General features: G+C 38.8%; 2 protein-coding genes across 2 annotated transcripts in view; one reads left to right on the top strand and one right to left on the bottom strand.

The window, feature by feature from the left end:
- Positions 1-18289, bottom strand: part of LOC145680912 (phosducin-like protein 3) — a 220213-nt gene that overhangs the window by 124458 nt on the left and 77466 nt on the right. Inside the window, exon 2 of the mRNA XM_081752073.1 lies at positions 5387-5573. Within this exon, the coding sequence (XP_081608199.1) occupies positions 5387-5572 (186 nt within the window). The 5' untranslated portion in view covers position 5573. The remainder of the gene's footprint in view (positions 1-5386; positions 5574-18289) is intronic.
- LOC145682069 (uncharacterized) overlaps positions 8699-18289 on the top strand; it is a 37532-nt gene continuing 27941 nt past the window's right edge. Inside the window, exon 1 of the mRNA XM_081753666.1 lies at positions 8699-9012. Coding sequence (XP_081609792.1) covers positions 8699-9012 — 314 coding nt within the window. The remainder of the gene's footprint in view (positions 9013-18289) is intronic.

The raw sequence follows: 18289 nt of genomic DNA, 5'->3' as shown, positions 1-18289 counted from the left end.
TATTTACAATACTACTAAAGACCATAGTCGTGGGACATAAAACTAGAAATTTTGTTTAAATTTATTAATTTCAGCTTTTATTTTAATAATTGTGTAAACGTAATAGTTTATCTTCTAGAGAGTATATAATTAAAATTTAATATGTTTTCATACTCTGGGCTTTCTATTTTCATATTTTCTAATGTTTTCTTCACATTTGACCTCTCTCTAGGTATTTTAATTTCACACTATTTACTTGATGTTAATAGTTGATAATATCTCGCCTGCGTATGAAGTTTTCAACTATTCTCCAACAATATTTTAATAGAACTGCAAAACCACACACGTAAAAACAATAGAGCGCATAAGATTCCAACCCTCATCTGCGGTGTGGCAACTCGGTACGCTAACCACTTAATTACGCCGCAAAGTAGTAAACATAATCCATATTAGTGATTTTTCCAGTTACTTTCTCTTTCTTGCTTGATTCTTTGATGATTTTCTTTAAGTCACTACGATATTCTTTGTTGTCTATAATTCAAATATTTCAATACGATAAATCTGTTATATTACTTAGAAACCATTCCATTGGAATATTCTTTACAAGATAAATGTGTTCTCGCATTTGAATCAGAGTATGTATTTTCTACAGTCCAACCAGAATATTCAAGTTGGTTGTTGTTAAACTACAGATATGATTTAGTTATCATTTATTTTCTTACATGATGATTCCCTTTGCGCGAAATACTAAAGAACTGGGTGAACATTTTCTATGTTACTTTCGACTCAAGAATAACACCTTAGGGCCAAAAGGAAAGGGATTTTATGATTTGTCTTTTTTATTTATGATGTAATGTACTATATTACATAGCTGGTGACATATTTATAATTTTCTTACATCCATACTTTTTGCAATAGAACGCAGATTCTTTGTTTTAAAAAAATCGTAAACAGGATTCGAACCTACGCTAAAATGACGTTCTGCATGCAACTCCGTTATCTTAACTACTACGTCAAGACAATTTCACTCTAGTTGTCCATCTGTGTACATTATTATCTTCACGATCTACATCTAATAGAAACATGAATTCTGTAGCACCCAGAAAACCAGTTCATTGGTTTTTGTTTCTTTGGGTTATATTTTATGACCTCTTTGTATATGACAATTAGATATTTATTTGACAACAACTTCCAGATAGTCAATATCTCTGCTCCAAATGGTCATGTTACTCTGTAGAAGAATCGAAGGAAACTAGATTTCCGTACATGCACAGATCAGAGGGACGTCAGAATCTAGAGTATTTTCTTTTTTAGAACTTTTTTTTTAGACGTCTATGCTTCTATGACAAGAAGTGTACCAAGGGTACAAGTAAATACAATAATAACGCAGAATGTACCGAAGCTTGATAAAAGTAATGCTGTCCTGCGTTCGAATTTCGTACCTTCCATTCTGCACAAGCTTACAATGTTTTATTTTGGATTTAACAGTGTATTCTTTTCTGATTATATTTTTGTTCCTTTTGATATTATGAATTAAAATTCCACTCACCCCCTAAAGCAGCAAATTTCAAACGTAAATATGCATTTATATGTATTTGCAAATTTTAGTATCTTATTCCACTATCGCTCCAAATATGCAGTGCCTCCAATTTTCTAGTACCCCATATGTTAACGAAAGTATTCTGCATTTCTGTAATATATGAGTGTTAGCAATATTATATATTATATATAGTATATACAATTTTAATACGGATAAAACAGTGGCGAAAATGGATTAATACACTGGCCGTCATAAATTAAGCAAGAAAGACAAAATATGCAATAAAAAAGAAATGTAGGTAAGGGGGAGGGGGCATGAAATACAGAGAAAATAGATGTCATAATAGAAGGAGCACTGACGAATCATCGGGGAAAGATTTTGCGGAAGAACTCGCGATTATGCTGCCTTCATACGACTTCGTAAAGTACTAAGTACAGGCGGAACTACATGAGCTCACGAAATTATTGGCTGACAGTGTGTGTAGAGTGCAGAGGCAAGTCTAGTGGAGTGAAACAGGCGAATATGGCAACGAGGCATCATTTGCGGGATGAATTACGCTGGCATGCCATCGATAGATTGGAAGCAGTGCAGCATTAGGTCAACGTGGCCCGGTGGCTCAATGTCGAACAGTGTTCAGCAAGTTATGGAGCAAGTTCCAGAGAATGTAAAATGTTTCGAGAAGTTACAGTGGCGGTTGGCTGCGTGTGACACCGGCCAGGTATGATTGATATATCCGTTTGACAAATCAAAGAAATAGGTCTGCATCAGCAACTCAAGTGTGCGTGGAGGCTGTTGCTGCCACTGGACGTCCTCTATCAACGAGTACAGTACGCAGGCAACTTCACGAAGGTGGGTTGTATGCCAGAAGACCAGTATGTGTGAAACTGCGTAAAGAAGGAAAGATTAATAGAAACACAGGGAAAGAATACATTTCATCAACAGGCAAGCTGATAGTAGCTCGGAAATGCAAGCCTGTGGGTTTATCTAGGAAAAAATTTCGTTCTTTTTGTTCTCCTGATTTCTATAAAGTAATGTTTGGAAATTACTGGAATATGGGAAATTTTAATAGAAGAGTTGCTTATCTAGTTAGTTTAATGGACATTAGGGACAAGAAAACAACAAGGATTAGACAGTTGGACGTGCAGAAGCAACACTTCCGTCAAATTACGGTTTCATATCATGTGGATGTAGGTGGACAAGAGGCAGTGATTGAATTGGGCAAGAGGGCATGCGAATTGAACCCAGGAGCAATGGCAATCAGTTCTCTTTACTGATGAGTCTAGATGTTCTCTGGACAGTGATTCTCGACGCAGATTGGTCTGGTGAGAACAGGAACTCGTCACCATCCATCCAATATTCTTGAAAGGGATAGATATAGTCAGGGTTCATAGTGGTCTGGTCTCTTGTAAATAGTTGAAAAGTGACCAAAAGCACACGAAAAAGTGACCAAAATCTCATCATGCCCCTTTTTTCCTTGTCAATTTCTCCATCACCACACTTTTTGTTTGTTGTTGTTTTGTTTCATCTTTACTTCTTTTTGAGCTTCCTCTTTCATTAGGTTTTCTAAGTATGCTTTGTAGTTATGGTAAGCCAACTTAGTAGACGTAAGAAGCTTCTCAGTAAGTGGAACCACTTCTGGTTTATTTTCGAATTTCTTCATCCCAGACATTATATTTAACTTGGCATTGAGAGTTTTCAAAGCCATAAAATATTCAAATTCATTACCTACTCTTAAGAACATACAAGAAACGTAACACAAGACGAATATGATGAAACACACGAACACACATACACAACGTTAAGTGAAACGTTAACTATTACGAGAAAAAACTAAAGGACTATTATGATAGAAAAAAGAATAAACACAGAAGGATTCTCAACCCCATCTTGAGAGCTTAAGCATCTACCAACCATCCACTGTGCCTTAGAAAGAATAAAATCTGAAGTGAGAATAAAGCTGACTATTTCACATGTGGCAGCAAGTACTAAAGCTTTCAGAAGAGTAATGAGAACAAGTTTCTGCCTTTTTCCATTTATTTTTATAACATTTTTCTTTTTTTAAAAAAAAAAAAAAACTGCCAATGCAAAACATAAATCACACGAAAAAGTCACCCTTAAAAAAAGGAAACTTTTAATGACCAGCTTAAAAAAAAGTAACTTTTAGTTTAAAAAAGACTCGCTATGAGCCCTGTATAGTGGTCCCGGTGTGCTTGTGTGGAGTGGCATCTCGTTTGGAGGACGTACTGATCTGTATGTTCTTCCACGTGGCCTTAATCAACGAAAACAATTAGTACCTGCAACTAGTCATATTCTCAGACGAAGTCATGTTTCACGTATCTGGATATGTTAACCGGGATAACATTCGGATATAGGGGTTCTGAACTTCCTCACGTAATTCGTGAACATGGTCGATCTAGCCCAAAATAAAACGTTTGGTGTGTTTTGATGCATGATCGGGTGTTTTTTTTTTTTCTTTCTGAGGACACAGTTTACTACGACATGATTCATGAGCACCTATTCCCTCATGTGTTGGAACTGCGACAACACATTATCTTCCAGCAGGATGGAGCGCCTCCTCATCATTCTCTAGATGTGAGGGACCTTTTGGATAGACGTTTCCCTGGGAGATGGATTGGCCGCAATGGACCAATCTCCTGGCCACCGCACTCCCCTCATATCACCCCCTTGGATTTTTCATTTGGGGATACGTCAAAGATCGTGTTTACGAAACCTCTGTTCGCTATACTTCGTACTCGAATTACCAACGCTATCCAACAAATTGATGCTGATACGCTACAGCGTGTATGGGTGGAGACTGAATATTGTTTCGACGTCCTGAGGGCAACTAACGGGGCGCGAGTAGAAGTGTTGTAATTGTGAATGAAACTTGAAGAGTTGTAGAACACGTTGAAAAAAAAAAAAAAAAAAAAAAACGCATGTTTTTATCTGCTATAGTTTACGACCTATCTTTCATTCTAACGGACACCCTGCAGAACTGTGACGACAGGTGGCTTACAAAGAAACAGTACGCAGAGAATCCAGAGGCACAAAATCTTTTCATCAAAATAAAATAGGAACATTTCTGACGAACGTGATAAGTCAGATCATCACTTGCATGTGAGCCACTAGGTCTTTTCTCTTACTAGCTGAAAAGGAACAAACAAAACACGTACGAGATAAGCTAATACTAAGCTTATCTTACATAATAAACTACTTTCTGAAACTTGTTCGACTACACGGTGGGTTGACATGTAAATTCTAATACTTGAATATATATTTGCTATATACCTAATACATTTTTTATTTAAACGAGTGAGAATAATAGATATATAGTTAATAACTTTGTAAAATTTAAATAATCAGTCTTTCTGTTACTTCTTCGCCTAACCAAACTATTATCGGGGAAAATGTAGCACTAAAATGTGATATATAAATACCTATGAACTAATGGTTGCTATGCCTTTCAGTCTAACATATCTTTCGCGCCAATTCTGAAACTACTTCGTAAATGAAATACATAAGAAACAACAGGTATGACTAATAATTGAAATAATTTCATAAATATTACATTTTAGCAAAATACCATTTTTGGTGGATTAATAGAAAAAGGGTAAATACCTATATTTAGAAATTGCAAACCTACGCTCTGGAATTCTAATTATCATTCTACTTACAGATTTCTGTAATTCCTGAAATTTTAGAGTTAGTCGAAAGCTTGGAACACAAAACATTCAGGGATTACAGAAGTCTGTAAGTAGAATGATACCTATTTTTTTTATTTACCTACCCAATGGGTAACTACCCGGCTTATATCACTAGTTGTGGGACTGAAGAGCTTGGTTTATATAGTAAGTATTTATTCCTCACCAGTGCTATCCACTTTCTTTTCTGATCTGCTCTCTTTCTCATTTCTAACAATCGCTGGTTTCTCAGCTTTTCAATATCATCACTATCTAGGTTATCCAATTTTTCTAGTTCTGCATCCAATTGCTTCTCAACTATCTCCGCCGCCTGTAGGACCTGCTTCTCGACTATTCTCTGCGCACTGTCCATTCTGAAAAAGAAGTTTCGAAATAGTAAAATAAATCCATAAAATAAACTATAACAATTACTACTAATTACAGTAAGTAGTACATAACCAGTGCATATCTCACTGGGGCCACGCTGACCAAAAGCAACCATAATAGCTACTTGAGTACAGAAAAGCACCGATCACAATATGACTGCGACTTAAAAAATTAAAAATTGTAATAAAAACTTCAATATAGATATTTTTATAAAAAGGCCTTGTGTCCATCTTAAACACAAATTAAACATAACTTTCTTACAAGGCTGTCTATATTCTTTATTATAAATTAACGAAAAATGTTACAGTTTCGGAAGTATATCACTTCCTTCTTCAGACTACTATTCCAACTGAAATCATAGATAACATAACATAATTTGTTATCTCTACCAATCAAGAATCGTTTTTTCATTTTTCATTAAAATTCAAAATATATGCCCATTGTTGTGACAATTTTAAACTCTTAACAGAAATAATACATTGTTAATTAATCTTTATATTTCTTTTAACATATATTAACTAAATTAGATACTAATTAACTATCTAAATATTGAAATTTTCTACCTAATATTGAATACTAAATTTTCTACCTGAATATTGATTACTAATTGACTACGTGAATATTGAAAAACATATAAATAAAATTTTTACCCTATATTGTCCTTATATTCTACTTTTCTTCTTTCTTCTTTCTTCCCTTTTCAAAATGTCCTCCCATTCTTCATTTATCATCAAGCTATGAACTTGAACAGTGGTTTGAGTATTAATGAAGAATGGGAGGACATTTTGAAAAGGGAAGAAAGAAGAAAGAAGAAAAGTAGAATATAAGGACAATATAGGGTAAAAATTTCTTTATTAAATTATATATATAATCCTTATTGTTACATATTTTAAAAATATTTTTTGCCTAATTATTTACATTAAAATTTAACAATGAAATATTGTTAAAACCGACGGCCTCATTCAAATTTGTAACATTCAAAGTTAATTAAAATTAGAAATTAGACAACAATAAGATCCCACTTTGCATTAAGTCCGAACTACAAAATATTACATTCCTTGAACAGTGCACAATTTACATTTTACAGATTATTAAAATATAATTATTCACTAATACACGTTATTGTGATAAGCCTCACAACAGCATCCTCAAACCTTCGCCGAGATTACAAACAAAAGATCTCCTCCAGTTCCTTACCAGAGGGTAGCGTTCCCAAAACTGATGCAACGTTCCCTCTTTGTACTGCCATGCTGATGCGTTGCAGTAGAAACGAGGTTGCTCTAGCATCTCCTGACGATAAACGAATGCGATGACCAACTTCTTTTATAAAGTTAAGGCCTTCGGGACCCCATGAACCACCCGATTCGACAGCTATAGCGACAAAATGATATTTGTCGAGTAAATTGCTATATTTCCTGCGCTTTTCTGTTTCCCGGCGAGCAGCCACGTTGCCAGCTTGTGCTGAGGAAGAATGTATATTTGAAGGGGCGAAGGTGTCGGAACAAGTAAAATCCCATAGAAGTGTTTTTCCTTTCTTCCACGGTATTAGAGTCATACCATCTGGCCTCTTGCCGTCTGCACGACTGCATCCCAACGGTTCACATATAGAAGGAACTCCTGCTGAAATTAGTGCCCTCACGATAATGTCGTTGACGCTGGAGTGGCGTGAATGTCTGCCCGCACTATTGGCACAGGAGAGTCCATGAAGGCCCTTCTTGTCTACGACACTTCTACAGGCAGGACATCTGTGTTGCTCGCAAACATCTGCTCCCAAACGCAGTGCACTGGCAATTCGAAAACTGTCATTGGGAAGATGTAATCCTAAAGAAGGTGACGGGATAGCATGGAGCCAAGCGCCTGCTTCTGGAGATGATGTAGCTAGAAGTCTGGCCTTATCTTCTGGGTTATCGGATGACTGAAGCAGAGCTGAAAAGTGATGATTTATAAGAGGATCGTCCCAAGAGGATTGTAGTCCTCTCTTATCAAGGTCAGGGGGATCTGATCCCACTATAGATGACCACTTAGCAATGCTATCGTTGACATCCGAATCCGATACTAGGCTAAGATCTTGTTGGAGAATGGTCTCGATCAATGGCTTAGCGCCATAGAATGAAGACAGAAAGGATGAAATAGCCAGATCCATGGCGCGACGAATGCCGAGACCTCCGTGGTTAACAGGAAGGGACGCCTGCAGCCAAGAGTTATTGTTGAGTGAACAATTCAGGATAGATTCTAGACCGGTTTTCAAGGTGTTGTCATAGCATTCCAGTAGATCAGCATCCCGCCAAGAAGGAGCACAGCGAAGAAAGTATAGCAGCCTTGGCATGGACAATGAGGCACGTAGTAGGTAAAAGGCAGAGTGAGCTGAAATCAAGGAAAGACGTGTAAAGAAGAATTCTAATTTAGAAATTTTGTCTTTTAATATTGTTCGTCTTGCCTCATTAGATAATGCTGCTCCTAATAAGCTGGCGTCATCTGTCGAAATTCTTTGAATCCCAGGCGCGGCTTCGTCAAACAGCTTGAAGAGATTATTAGACTGCTCATTGGAAACTCCGAGAAAGCTGACCTCACATTTGGAGAAATTCATTTGCAATCCGATCTCCTTAGCCCGTCTACGGATCATTTCTAATGTCTCTAGTACTGTATCCTTGTCTCCAGCTATAGTCCCGTCATCCAAATACCATATGTTCAGTTCTGTATTGATACTATTAACGATGGATTGTAAAGTTAGTGCGAACAAACCAAGGCCAAGAGGGTCGCCTTGTTGTACGCCACGCTGAGAGAGGATTATTTCATCTCCTAAGTATAAGTTGCTCGGTTGCGAGTAGCACTGATGTACGTATCATAAATTGATGGAAAATTGTTTTTTACCTGTATGAGCATAGAATCACGATTCAGCTCGTTGAATGCGTTTCTAAAGTCTATCTTCAGAAACACTTTCTCCTGATGGTGTGGAAAAGAGTAGTACATACGAGCAGCGTGGACTGCTGCTTCTGCTCCATGTGAGACGCAAACTCCCAGTTGGTGTGGGGATAGAAAAAGTGTTAGAGGTTCTCTAATTCTATGGCAAATTATTTTGGCTGACAATCTCCTCCACACATTGCCTACTGCGATGGGACGAATGCCGCCACTTTTCTTCCTCAAAGCTATTAGTGATGCTCCAAAGAAAATAGGTCTAATTTCCATGGGCACATCACCCGAAACAATCAAGTGGAGAAAATCACAGATGGCGTTAGTCAGGTGTTCTTTAGCTTTGCAGTCTTGGGAGAGTAGGAGGTCCTTTAATATTGAAGGACGGAGACTGTCCATACCTCCTGATGACCCGGAAGGAAATGATTTAAGTGCCTTCGTAAACTCGTCAGCTGATACTCTAGGCACTGGGCTCATACTGGGCTCAATGAGATCGGGAGGTTCAAAAGGGTGGCTGTGAGCCGGGTGTTTCTCTTTTTTCATTTATATGTTTTTCAATATTCACGTAGTTAATTAGTAATCAATATTCAGATAGAAAATTTAGTATTCAATATTAGGTAGAAAATTTCAATATTTAGATAGTTAATTAGTATCTAATTTAGTTAATATATGTTAAAAGAAATATAAAGATTAATTAACAATGTATTATTTCTGTTAAGAGTTTAAAATTGTCACAACAATGGGCATATATTTTGAATTTTAATGAAAAATGAAAAAACGATTCTTGATTGGTAGAGATAACAAATTATGTTATGTTATCTATGATTTCAGTTGGAATAGTAGTCTGAAGAAGGAAGTGATATACTTCCGAAACTGTAACATTTCTCGTTAATTTATAATAAAGAATATAGACAGCCTTGTAAGAAAGTTATGTTTAATTTGTGTTTAAAAATTTCAACTTACTTCAAAACATGAAACTCGAATGCCTGGATTGAAGTCTAGCAAAAAAGCGAAGCACATGAAGGAATCTCAAAAACTTACATGAAATTAACGGCTTAGCGTAGGCTTTTAGCGAAGAGCCTCTGTGAAAACAAGATTTTGAAGATCTCAACAACTTATTTTGTTGGGAAGGGAGGATATACTGATACTTATTAATTTACAGATGCCACACCGAATTGAAAACACGGGATAGCAACGGTCAGGCGGTGAACGCAGTGAAGGGATGTTGCTGGTTTTGTGCAAACTCCGTGTTACATGAGGAGTAGTAAAACGGCAGTGTGTAGTGACCTGAGAAGATGGTGAAAGTGTAAAGTGGGCGACATTTCTGATTTCCACAGGGGGTTAATTGTTGGCTCTCGGTTATGCGGTTATGTGCAAGCATGACGGAAGTGCGAAGTCTGTTGGATGTGTCACGAGGAACCGTATCCAAGGTGTTGACCAACATACGTACAAAGAAAAGCAACATAGTTTTGGCTAAATGAAGAGGAAATATTTGTGATGGGTGGAACCTCGCTGTAACGTAGGACAGTGTATACACCAGACCACAGTGCGTATGCGGAGCTTCATAGAGCGTGGTTTTTGCATTGGCATATTGAAAAAAGCCAGTTTCAGATAACACAGTTTTCATGCTTGTCTTTAGTATTGAGTAATTAGAAATGACCGCCACATATATTGCGAGAGTATACGTCGTGTGGTAAACTAATGAGACAGGCAATACTGTAAACGAACCGACAATACTGCTACCTCCACAAAGTAGTTAAGTAAAACTGCTGTTGACTCATTGCAAGTTGAACTTCCTCCCATGGTTATACGATTGTTAAGAGTATCTGAAGTCAAGTTGTATTTGTGAGGTGCGTTAAGAAAAGAGACAAGCAAATGTTTGAGCAACATTGTGCTATCAATTTTATGTAAATTTGGCGAATCCACAACTGACTTACGAAAAACTTCAAAGTGCTTATGGAAAACATTCCCTATTCAGAGCAAGTGTTCAGATGGCACAAGCCCTATTAAGGAAGGACGAAAACAAATGGGAGACGAATCTCGTGCGGGAAAATCTTCACCCTCAAAAACAGATGAAAATGTGGAAAGAGTGAAGTCTCCTGTGAAATCAGGTCGTCGGTTTTGACGATAAGTATCAGTAGTGAGTTAAATGTGAACGTGTTTATAGTTCATCAAATTTTAACATCAGATTTGGAGATGAGAAAAGTGTGCGCCAAGATATGAAGCATGTCACAGGGTAGTCTCCATTTATGAACTCTTGGCAGAGAAAAGCGTTCCTGTCGTCCCTCAGCCTCCTACTCGCCCCCGAATTCAGCCCCTAGGACTTCTTTCTCTCTTCTTGCTCAAAAATCACTTGAAAAGATATTTTGGTACTCTGGATAATATATACAAGAGTGTAACCGACGAGAAGAGAGAGATTCCAGCAGAAGCCTTCCAGCACTGCAAGACTGGTATCAACGCCTGCACAGCTGTGCAGCTGCCCAGGAGATCTATTGTGAAGGAGGATAACCTTAATTTGGAAAACTAATAAAATTCATCGTTAAAATAAAATCTCACTTCTTTTCTAATACACCACGTATGTACGTGCAACTGTGTACGAAAAGTGTCTTCTACTTGTGCTACTACGACTAATCTGAACTATTTCCTGAAGACAAAAAATACTCACTTTTCTGGCTTTCCTCAAGATTAGAGATTTCTGTAAAGTCAGTATATCTTTTCCCTCTGAAATTTAAAAAGCCTCTTCGGTTTGGAGAAATATTTAATTATGCAATCTTAATGAGATAACAAAAGTTTACCTCTTCACTAGTGTCTACCTTTCTTTTTCTGTAATTTTCCTCTCTGAGTATTATGTTTATCTTCGTAAGCTTTTCTATAAAATTCTTTTACCCTGGAGAATTCAAACTGTGAGATGGCTGAACTAGGTCACTGCTAAAGAACATGCCATGGAGAACAGTGGTATGTATTCGCAATTTCCGGAGGGTAGTTGGACAAACCGTGAGAGTTGAGGAGAGACAAGCACCCCTCCTCCCCCCCCAAAAAAAACTATGCCTGGAAGAAACTTTGTGTATTTTTCTTTGACTTCGCAAGTTATGACTACTAGATCCAAAATTGTGAAAATTCAGAGTTAAAAAAAAGCCCGGTGGATTTTATTGGACAAAATTGGGATTTATTAAATTCTGTACGCACATTTAAAGCTATATTCCTACTTAAAATACTATTTAAGCATATATGTTAAATTCCACACATTAAACTATGGATTTCCCTTGTGGAGCTGCGATGGTTCACCTTTGGCGTAGGTTCCTGCTTCAATTCCAGCTCCCGCGAAGTGGGTTTTCTGGTAGACAAATACCGTGCGGATGGGTTTTCACGGAGTTCTCTCATTTCCTTTCACTTTCATCATGCCACCACTATCATCCGTCTCATCATACCGCCTTCCTTGGTCTCAGTGCATAAAAGTAAGACATTGAACTATACATAAAAATAACAAGAATAAATGTTGCGAAAGGGAATCGTGTTTCGTGCAGCACATCGCATTATTAATACGAGAGTATATTTAAATTTCTAGAAAGAAGGAAGTAACAATTTTATAGAGTAACAAAGAGATGAGTAATTCTATCAAATATAGACTAGGAACAAACTACTCTATTACACTTCGGATTTAAATCCCTGAGCTAGTGATCATGACTAAAGATTCCTTTAGTTGCCTTCAAAACATGCGAGGCAAATACAGAAATAATACTTCAAGTTTAGGAGCCAGAGATAAAAAGAAAAAAAGTGCCGTTTATTAAATGATAATTCTTTTTAAGAAATATTAAAGGTATTTGTTTTGTTTGTTATTTTTTTGAACTGAAATGTGCAAATGGATTACTTTTTTAAAATCTCACTTTCAAGTTGAGAATTCGCTCTCGTAAAATCAATTGTACGATTAAAGGGTCTTTGTAACATACAACAACATACGACTATCCGTCATATACTCCACCAGATATGCAAAAATAATTCGGGAGTTTCAAGAACTGATTGCCGCTAGAGTTAGGAAGAAAGAAGCATCTCTTCAGTAATTTCCTTTTTTAAGTGAAGCGGGTTTCATTGCAAGTAAATGACACATAGAGAAAGACATTGTATTATCTGTTTGTACTAAAACGCAAGTATATACTACAAAAACAAAGGAAATAGTCGCACTGCATTTTATTCCAAACTACACTCGTGCTCATAAATTAAGGATAATGCGGATACACGGTGAAACAATGCTCTGGGGGGCGGTTTTCGGTTGGAAATCACCTCGGGGTAGGATCATGCGGTGTATTTGACCATTCGGTGCGGTGCATGCGATTTGGTCTTCGCACGGTGGCGCTGGCAGCAGTCCAAATACGCAGAGGTGTGTTGGTGCATGTCAGAGTACGGTGCAGCGTGTAAGTGTGCAGATGTTGTCAGACGTGCTAATGGTGACTGTGTGTTGAAAATGGCTCAAAGAACACATATTGATGACGTTATGAGGGGTAGATTAATAGGGCGAGTGGAGGCTCGTCAAACACAGTAGGTCGTAGCACGGGGCCTCCATGTACCACAAAGTGTGATCTCAAGATTATGACAACGATTCCAGCAGACAGCAAACGTGTCCAGACGCTACAGTACGGGACGTTCACAGTATACAACACCACAAGAAGACCGATATCTCACCATCAGTGTCAGCAGACGGCCACAGAGTACAGCAGGTAGCCTTGCTCGGGACCTTGCCACAACCACTGGAACAGTTGTCTCCCGACACACAGTCTACAGACGACTGAACAGACACGGTTTATTCGCCCGCACACCTGAAAGGTGCATTCCACTGACCCCTGTTCACAGGAGAGCCCGTAAAGACTGATGTCAAGAACACAGTACATGGTCACTGGAACAGTGGTCCCAGGTTATGTTCACGGACGAGTCCAGGTATAGTCTGAACAGTGATTCTCGCCGGGTTATCACCTGGCGTGAACCAGGAACCAGATACCAACCCCATAATGTCCTTGAAAGAGACCTGTATCGAGGTAGTGGTTTGATGGTGTGGGGTGGGATTATGATTGGTTCACGTACACCCCTGCATGTCTTTGACAGAGGAACTGTAACAGGTCAGGTGTTCGTGACGTCATTTTGCATCAGTATGTTCGCCTTTTCAGGGATGCAGTGGGTCCCACCTTCCCCCTGATGGATGATAAGGCACGGTCCCACCGAGCTGCCATCGTGGAGGAGTACCGTGAAACAGAAGATATCAGGCGAATGGAGTAGCCTGCCTGCTCTCCAGACTTAAACCCCATCAAACATGTCTGGGATGCTCTCGGTCGACGTATCGCTGTACGTCTTCAAACCCCTTGGACACTTCAGGAACTCCGACAAGCACTGGTGCAAGAATGGGAGGTTATACCCCAGCAGCTGCTCGACCACCTGATCAAGAGTATGCCAACCCGTTGTGCGGCCTGTGTACGTGTGCATGGTGATCATATCCCATATTGCTGTCGGGGTACATGCGCAGGAAACAGTGCCGTTGTGTAGCACATGTGTTTCTCAACTTATCACCAATACCGTGGATACCGTGGATATCACCTATACCGTGGTACCGATATGTTTCTTTTGTTCGTATGTTGTGTTCATTATGTGTCTATGCTATTAGCGCCAGTTTTGTGTAGTGCCACGTTGTGTAGTACCACAATCTGCAATTATCCTTAATTTTTGAGCATGAGTGTAGTTGAATACCCGTTCTTTGCACGGGGAGAATTAGGTTAATGGAAAATATTTCTGCTTCCTCTCCGTTCCAGGATACGCATAACAATGAAATTCTAATAATATAAATTCCATAGAACATTCTGTTCTTGGCATAAATTTTCATTTTCTTCTCCCTCAAAATACGCCCTTTACACAAAATTACATGATATATTCAAGCTTCAGGTAACTACTAACTATGTTCAAAAATTTATTTCAAACTGCCCAACAGTTTCCCCGTTACGTGATCACAAAGAATGATTTAAATGAAGAAAGCAATTATAGAAAATACCCCTCCCCCTTTATAACGACAAATCTAAGAAACGCTGGACCACAGGTCTATTTTTAATGAGTAATTTATATACCGAATTTCATCTTCTTAAGTTGATAGGATCGTGAAATACTTAATTTTTCGCATAGATTGCCACTCGCCCCCCCCTCCCAATTCGAGGTAAGCGAAACTACATCCGAAAAAGCATTTCGAACAGTTTAGCAGTTTCCACACGATGCGATCACAAACAAGGTTCGTTTCATTTTATATAATAAATTACAGTTGAACATTGTTACTAATAAATTACAGTTGAACATTGTTACAGTGAATTTGATCAAGCACAAACAAAATTTGTTATGCACCAGCGTTGGGCAAATTTCAATTGAATTAACAATTAATCTGTAAATTTAATTGTTAATTGCAATTAACAATTGAAGTAAGTAATGGTTAATTGTTAATTGCAATTGGTCATTAATAATGGAGAATCAATTGCAATTGATCAATTGATTGAAAGTAATTGCAATTGAATTCCACAGCAATTACTTTCAATTGATTGATCAATTGCAATTGATTCTCACTGATTAATTTTCAACACTGTAGTTCAGAGAGGGCGTGAGGCAATGAAAACTTTAGCCACGACCAATTGATTCACCACCCATCCCACCCATAACCCACCGTGACGCACTCTGACCCACCAGAACCACTCACCCACTGTGACCCACAGACCCACCAAAATCCATTGTCGTCAACTCTGACCCATGATTCACGCCCTCTTCTCTACTGACTAAAGGGTTTAAACTTGTAATAAAACAAGCCTATGAAACTATCACTCATCGGAGTTTGAATTTCTACGATCAATCGCTCAAGCACCGCTCTATTATTATAACGGCGGATCTGACCTTTCTAATACAAATAAAATAAAGAGTTTGTTTGTGTCTGTCTGTCTATCTGTGTACGGCCTGAAGACCAGACGAGTGGACAGAAAGTTTTCAAAATTTGGTCACGGGTAGCTTGGTCTAGGCCCCAGATCAAGACGAAGTTTTTTTTTTTTTTTTAATTCGAACTAGGGGGGTCTCAAGGGGACGTTTACCGGGACCGGCGTGGGGAGCAGACAAGTTGACCAAGAGTAACCAAATTTTGTCCAGGTCCCAGACCAAAGTGAAGCGTTTTTGACAAAATTCGAACCAGGGGGGTTTCAGGGGGGCGTTTATCGGGATATGTAAAAGTAGTAGCAAATGACCGATATTAATGTCGATTTCATCTTTCTCGCGGTCGCTGAGATTAATGGTGAAACTCCGATTGCATTAACTTTCAAATTCAAACTATTCGGCAGCGGGTCGGTGATCAACGGGGGGGGGGGGGGACACCGAAACGTAAAAGTAATCCAAAATGACCGATATGAGAGTCAAATCCATAGTTTTCGCGGTCGCTGAGATCAATGGTGACACTGCCATTAGCAATGACTTCCAAATTCATCCATCGTTGTATGCGGGCCTTGGGTCACCAAAGAGGGGAATTCCGAGACATGTAAAAATAATCGAATATGACTGATATTAGTGTCAAATCCATAGTTTTCGGGGTCGCTGAGCTCAATGGTGAAACTCAAGACCGCGTTTACTTTCACATTTAGCTTCCATCAGCTACGGAACGGGGGCATTATAAAGGGGATCACGAGACATGTAAAAGTAATGCAAAATGACCGATATTAGTGTCAAATCCGTAGTTTTCGCGGTCGCTGAGATAAATGGTGATACTTTCATGAGCTATGATTTTCAAATTTAGCCACTATTGTATGCGGGCCGGGAGTCACCAGGGGAGGGGAATTGCGAGACATGTAAAAATAATTGAAAATGACCGATATTAGTGTCAAACGCATAGTTTTCGCTGTCGCTGAGATGAATGGTGATACTTCCACAGGCGTTGACTTCCAAATACATCCCCCATCGGCTGCGGGCCAGAGGCGTTGTTTTTCAAAATTGGAACCAGAGGATCATACGGGCTTTTACCGGGATATGTAAAAAGTAGTAGAAAATGGCAGATGTTAGTGTCACATTCATAGTTTTCGCGGTTTCGGCTGGGGACCAGAGATTTTTTTTCACAATTCGAACCAAAGGGGTTTGAGGGCACGTTCACCGAGACATGTAGTAGTAGTAGAAAATGACCAATATTCGTGTCGAATCCATATTTATCGGGGTTGCTCAGATGTATAGTGACACCCCCGATAGTGTTTACGTTCAAATTCAGCCCCCATCGGCCTTCCCAAAGAAAACACATATACGTTGTTTTATATATATTCCCACAAAATATATCCAATTTTAGAAATGTTTCTTAATTGTTCTCCCGTTCTTCAGTTTTTTTACATTGATATTTTATCTGATCCGTGCGAAGAAAGGGCATAACATTTAGTACGAAATGGTAAAGTGTTTGTCATGGACCAAATTACAATGAATTCAATTATATAGATAATTATTATAATTATCATTGATAATTATTTCCTTGTAGAATTATAGATACTTTTCAGTGGAAAAAAGAATAAAATTTGAAAGTCCCAAATCAACGTAAAGTAGACCAACGTAAAGGAAAAATGTATAAAATTTTCCATATAATTAAGTGTATCGTACAAACTTAAAATTTCCATGTAATTAAGCTACATTTCCATTTTTGTGTCGTTTTGTGCGCCTATTTCTACGTTTTGTGCGTCACCGGAAATAGGTCAATGTTATCCTACAAATATGGCGGAACAAGTTAATGCTGTTCCGTCAGTAACGATTTTGAGGTCGTTTTCTTCACATCGTCTTGTGCGTGTTTTCTACCGTTTTGTAAGCCTATTTCCACGTTTTCTGAATCATTGGTAGTGAGTTAAAATGGGGATTCAATGTGGGAAGAAAAATGACCCACTCTCCCACCAATATCGAATTTCGAGGTCGCTTTTTCACATTGTTTAGTGCATGTTTTGTACCGTTTCTGTGTATATTTTCACGTTTTGTGCGCCACCGAAAGTGGGTCAAAGAGGACCTACAAATATGGCAGAAAGACACATTCATCCCACTTTCAAGGCCAATTTTGATACTCTCCCACTGATGCACAAAGCGACACAAATCATGCATAAAAATGTGAAGGAAACGACTTCGACATTCGATGGTGACGGAACAACTTATTCCGCTATACTTGTAGGCCATTTTGACCCATTGTCGTTGTCGCACTAAAGTGGAAATAGGAGTACAAAACGTACAAAACAGGCACTAAACGATGCGAGAAAAACGACCCCGAAATTCGATAGTGGCGGAACAGTGAGCCATTTAACTCCCACTTTAAAGTCCCGTTTAATTCACCTCGGGTGACGCACAAGACGAGGAAGTACGCACAGAAAACTTTTTAAAAAATAGGTACTAAAAGAAGCGAAAGAAGCGACCCCTATAGTGGCGGATTCAGTAGTGGCGGAACAGTGGGTCATTTTCGTCAACTTTGGAGGACCATTTTGACACACTTCTGGTGAAGCACAAAACGTGGAAATAAGGGCACGAAACGGCATGAAACATTCACTAGTTGATGCGAAAGGAAGGACCTCAAAATTCGGTAGTGGCGGAGCAGTGGATCATTTTCGTCCCACCTTCGACGCCCATTTGACCGTCTACCAGTGACGCACAAAACGTCGAAATAGGCGCACAAAAGGGTAGGCGATGTGAAATTAACGATCTCGAAATTTGATAGTGTCGGACAAGGGCTCCGATCCTGGAGAGCCGAGGGGGGCCGGGCCCCCCAAAGCACATGTGGGCCCCGCAGTTT

The sequence above is a fragment of the Thermobia domestica genome, chromosome 3 (assembly GCF_964235325.1).
Source record: "Thermobia domestica chromosome 3, izTheDome1.hap1.1, whole genome shotgun sequence".
Taxonomy (NCBI): Eukaryota; Metazoa; Arthropoda; class Insecta; order Zygentoma; family Lepismatidae; genus Thermobia; species Thermobia domestica.
The sequence above is the reverse complement of the archived record's forward strand: the minus strand, read 5'-3'. Positions and strand labels throughout refer to the sequence as shown.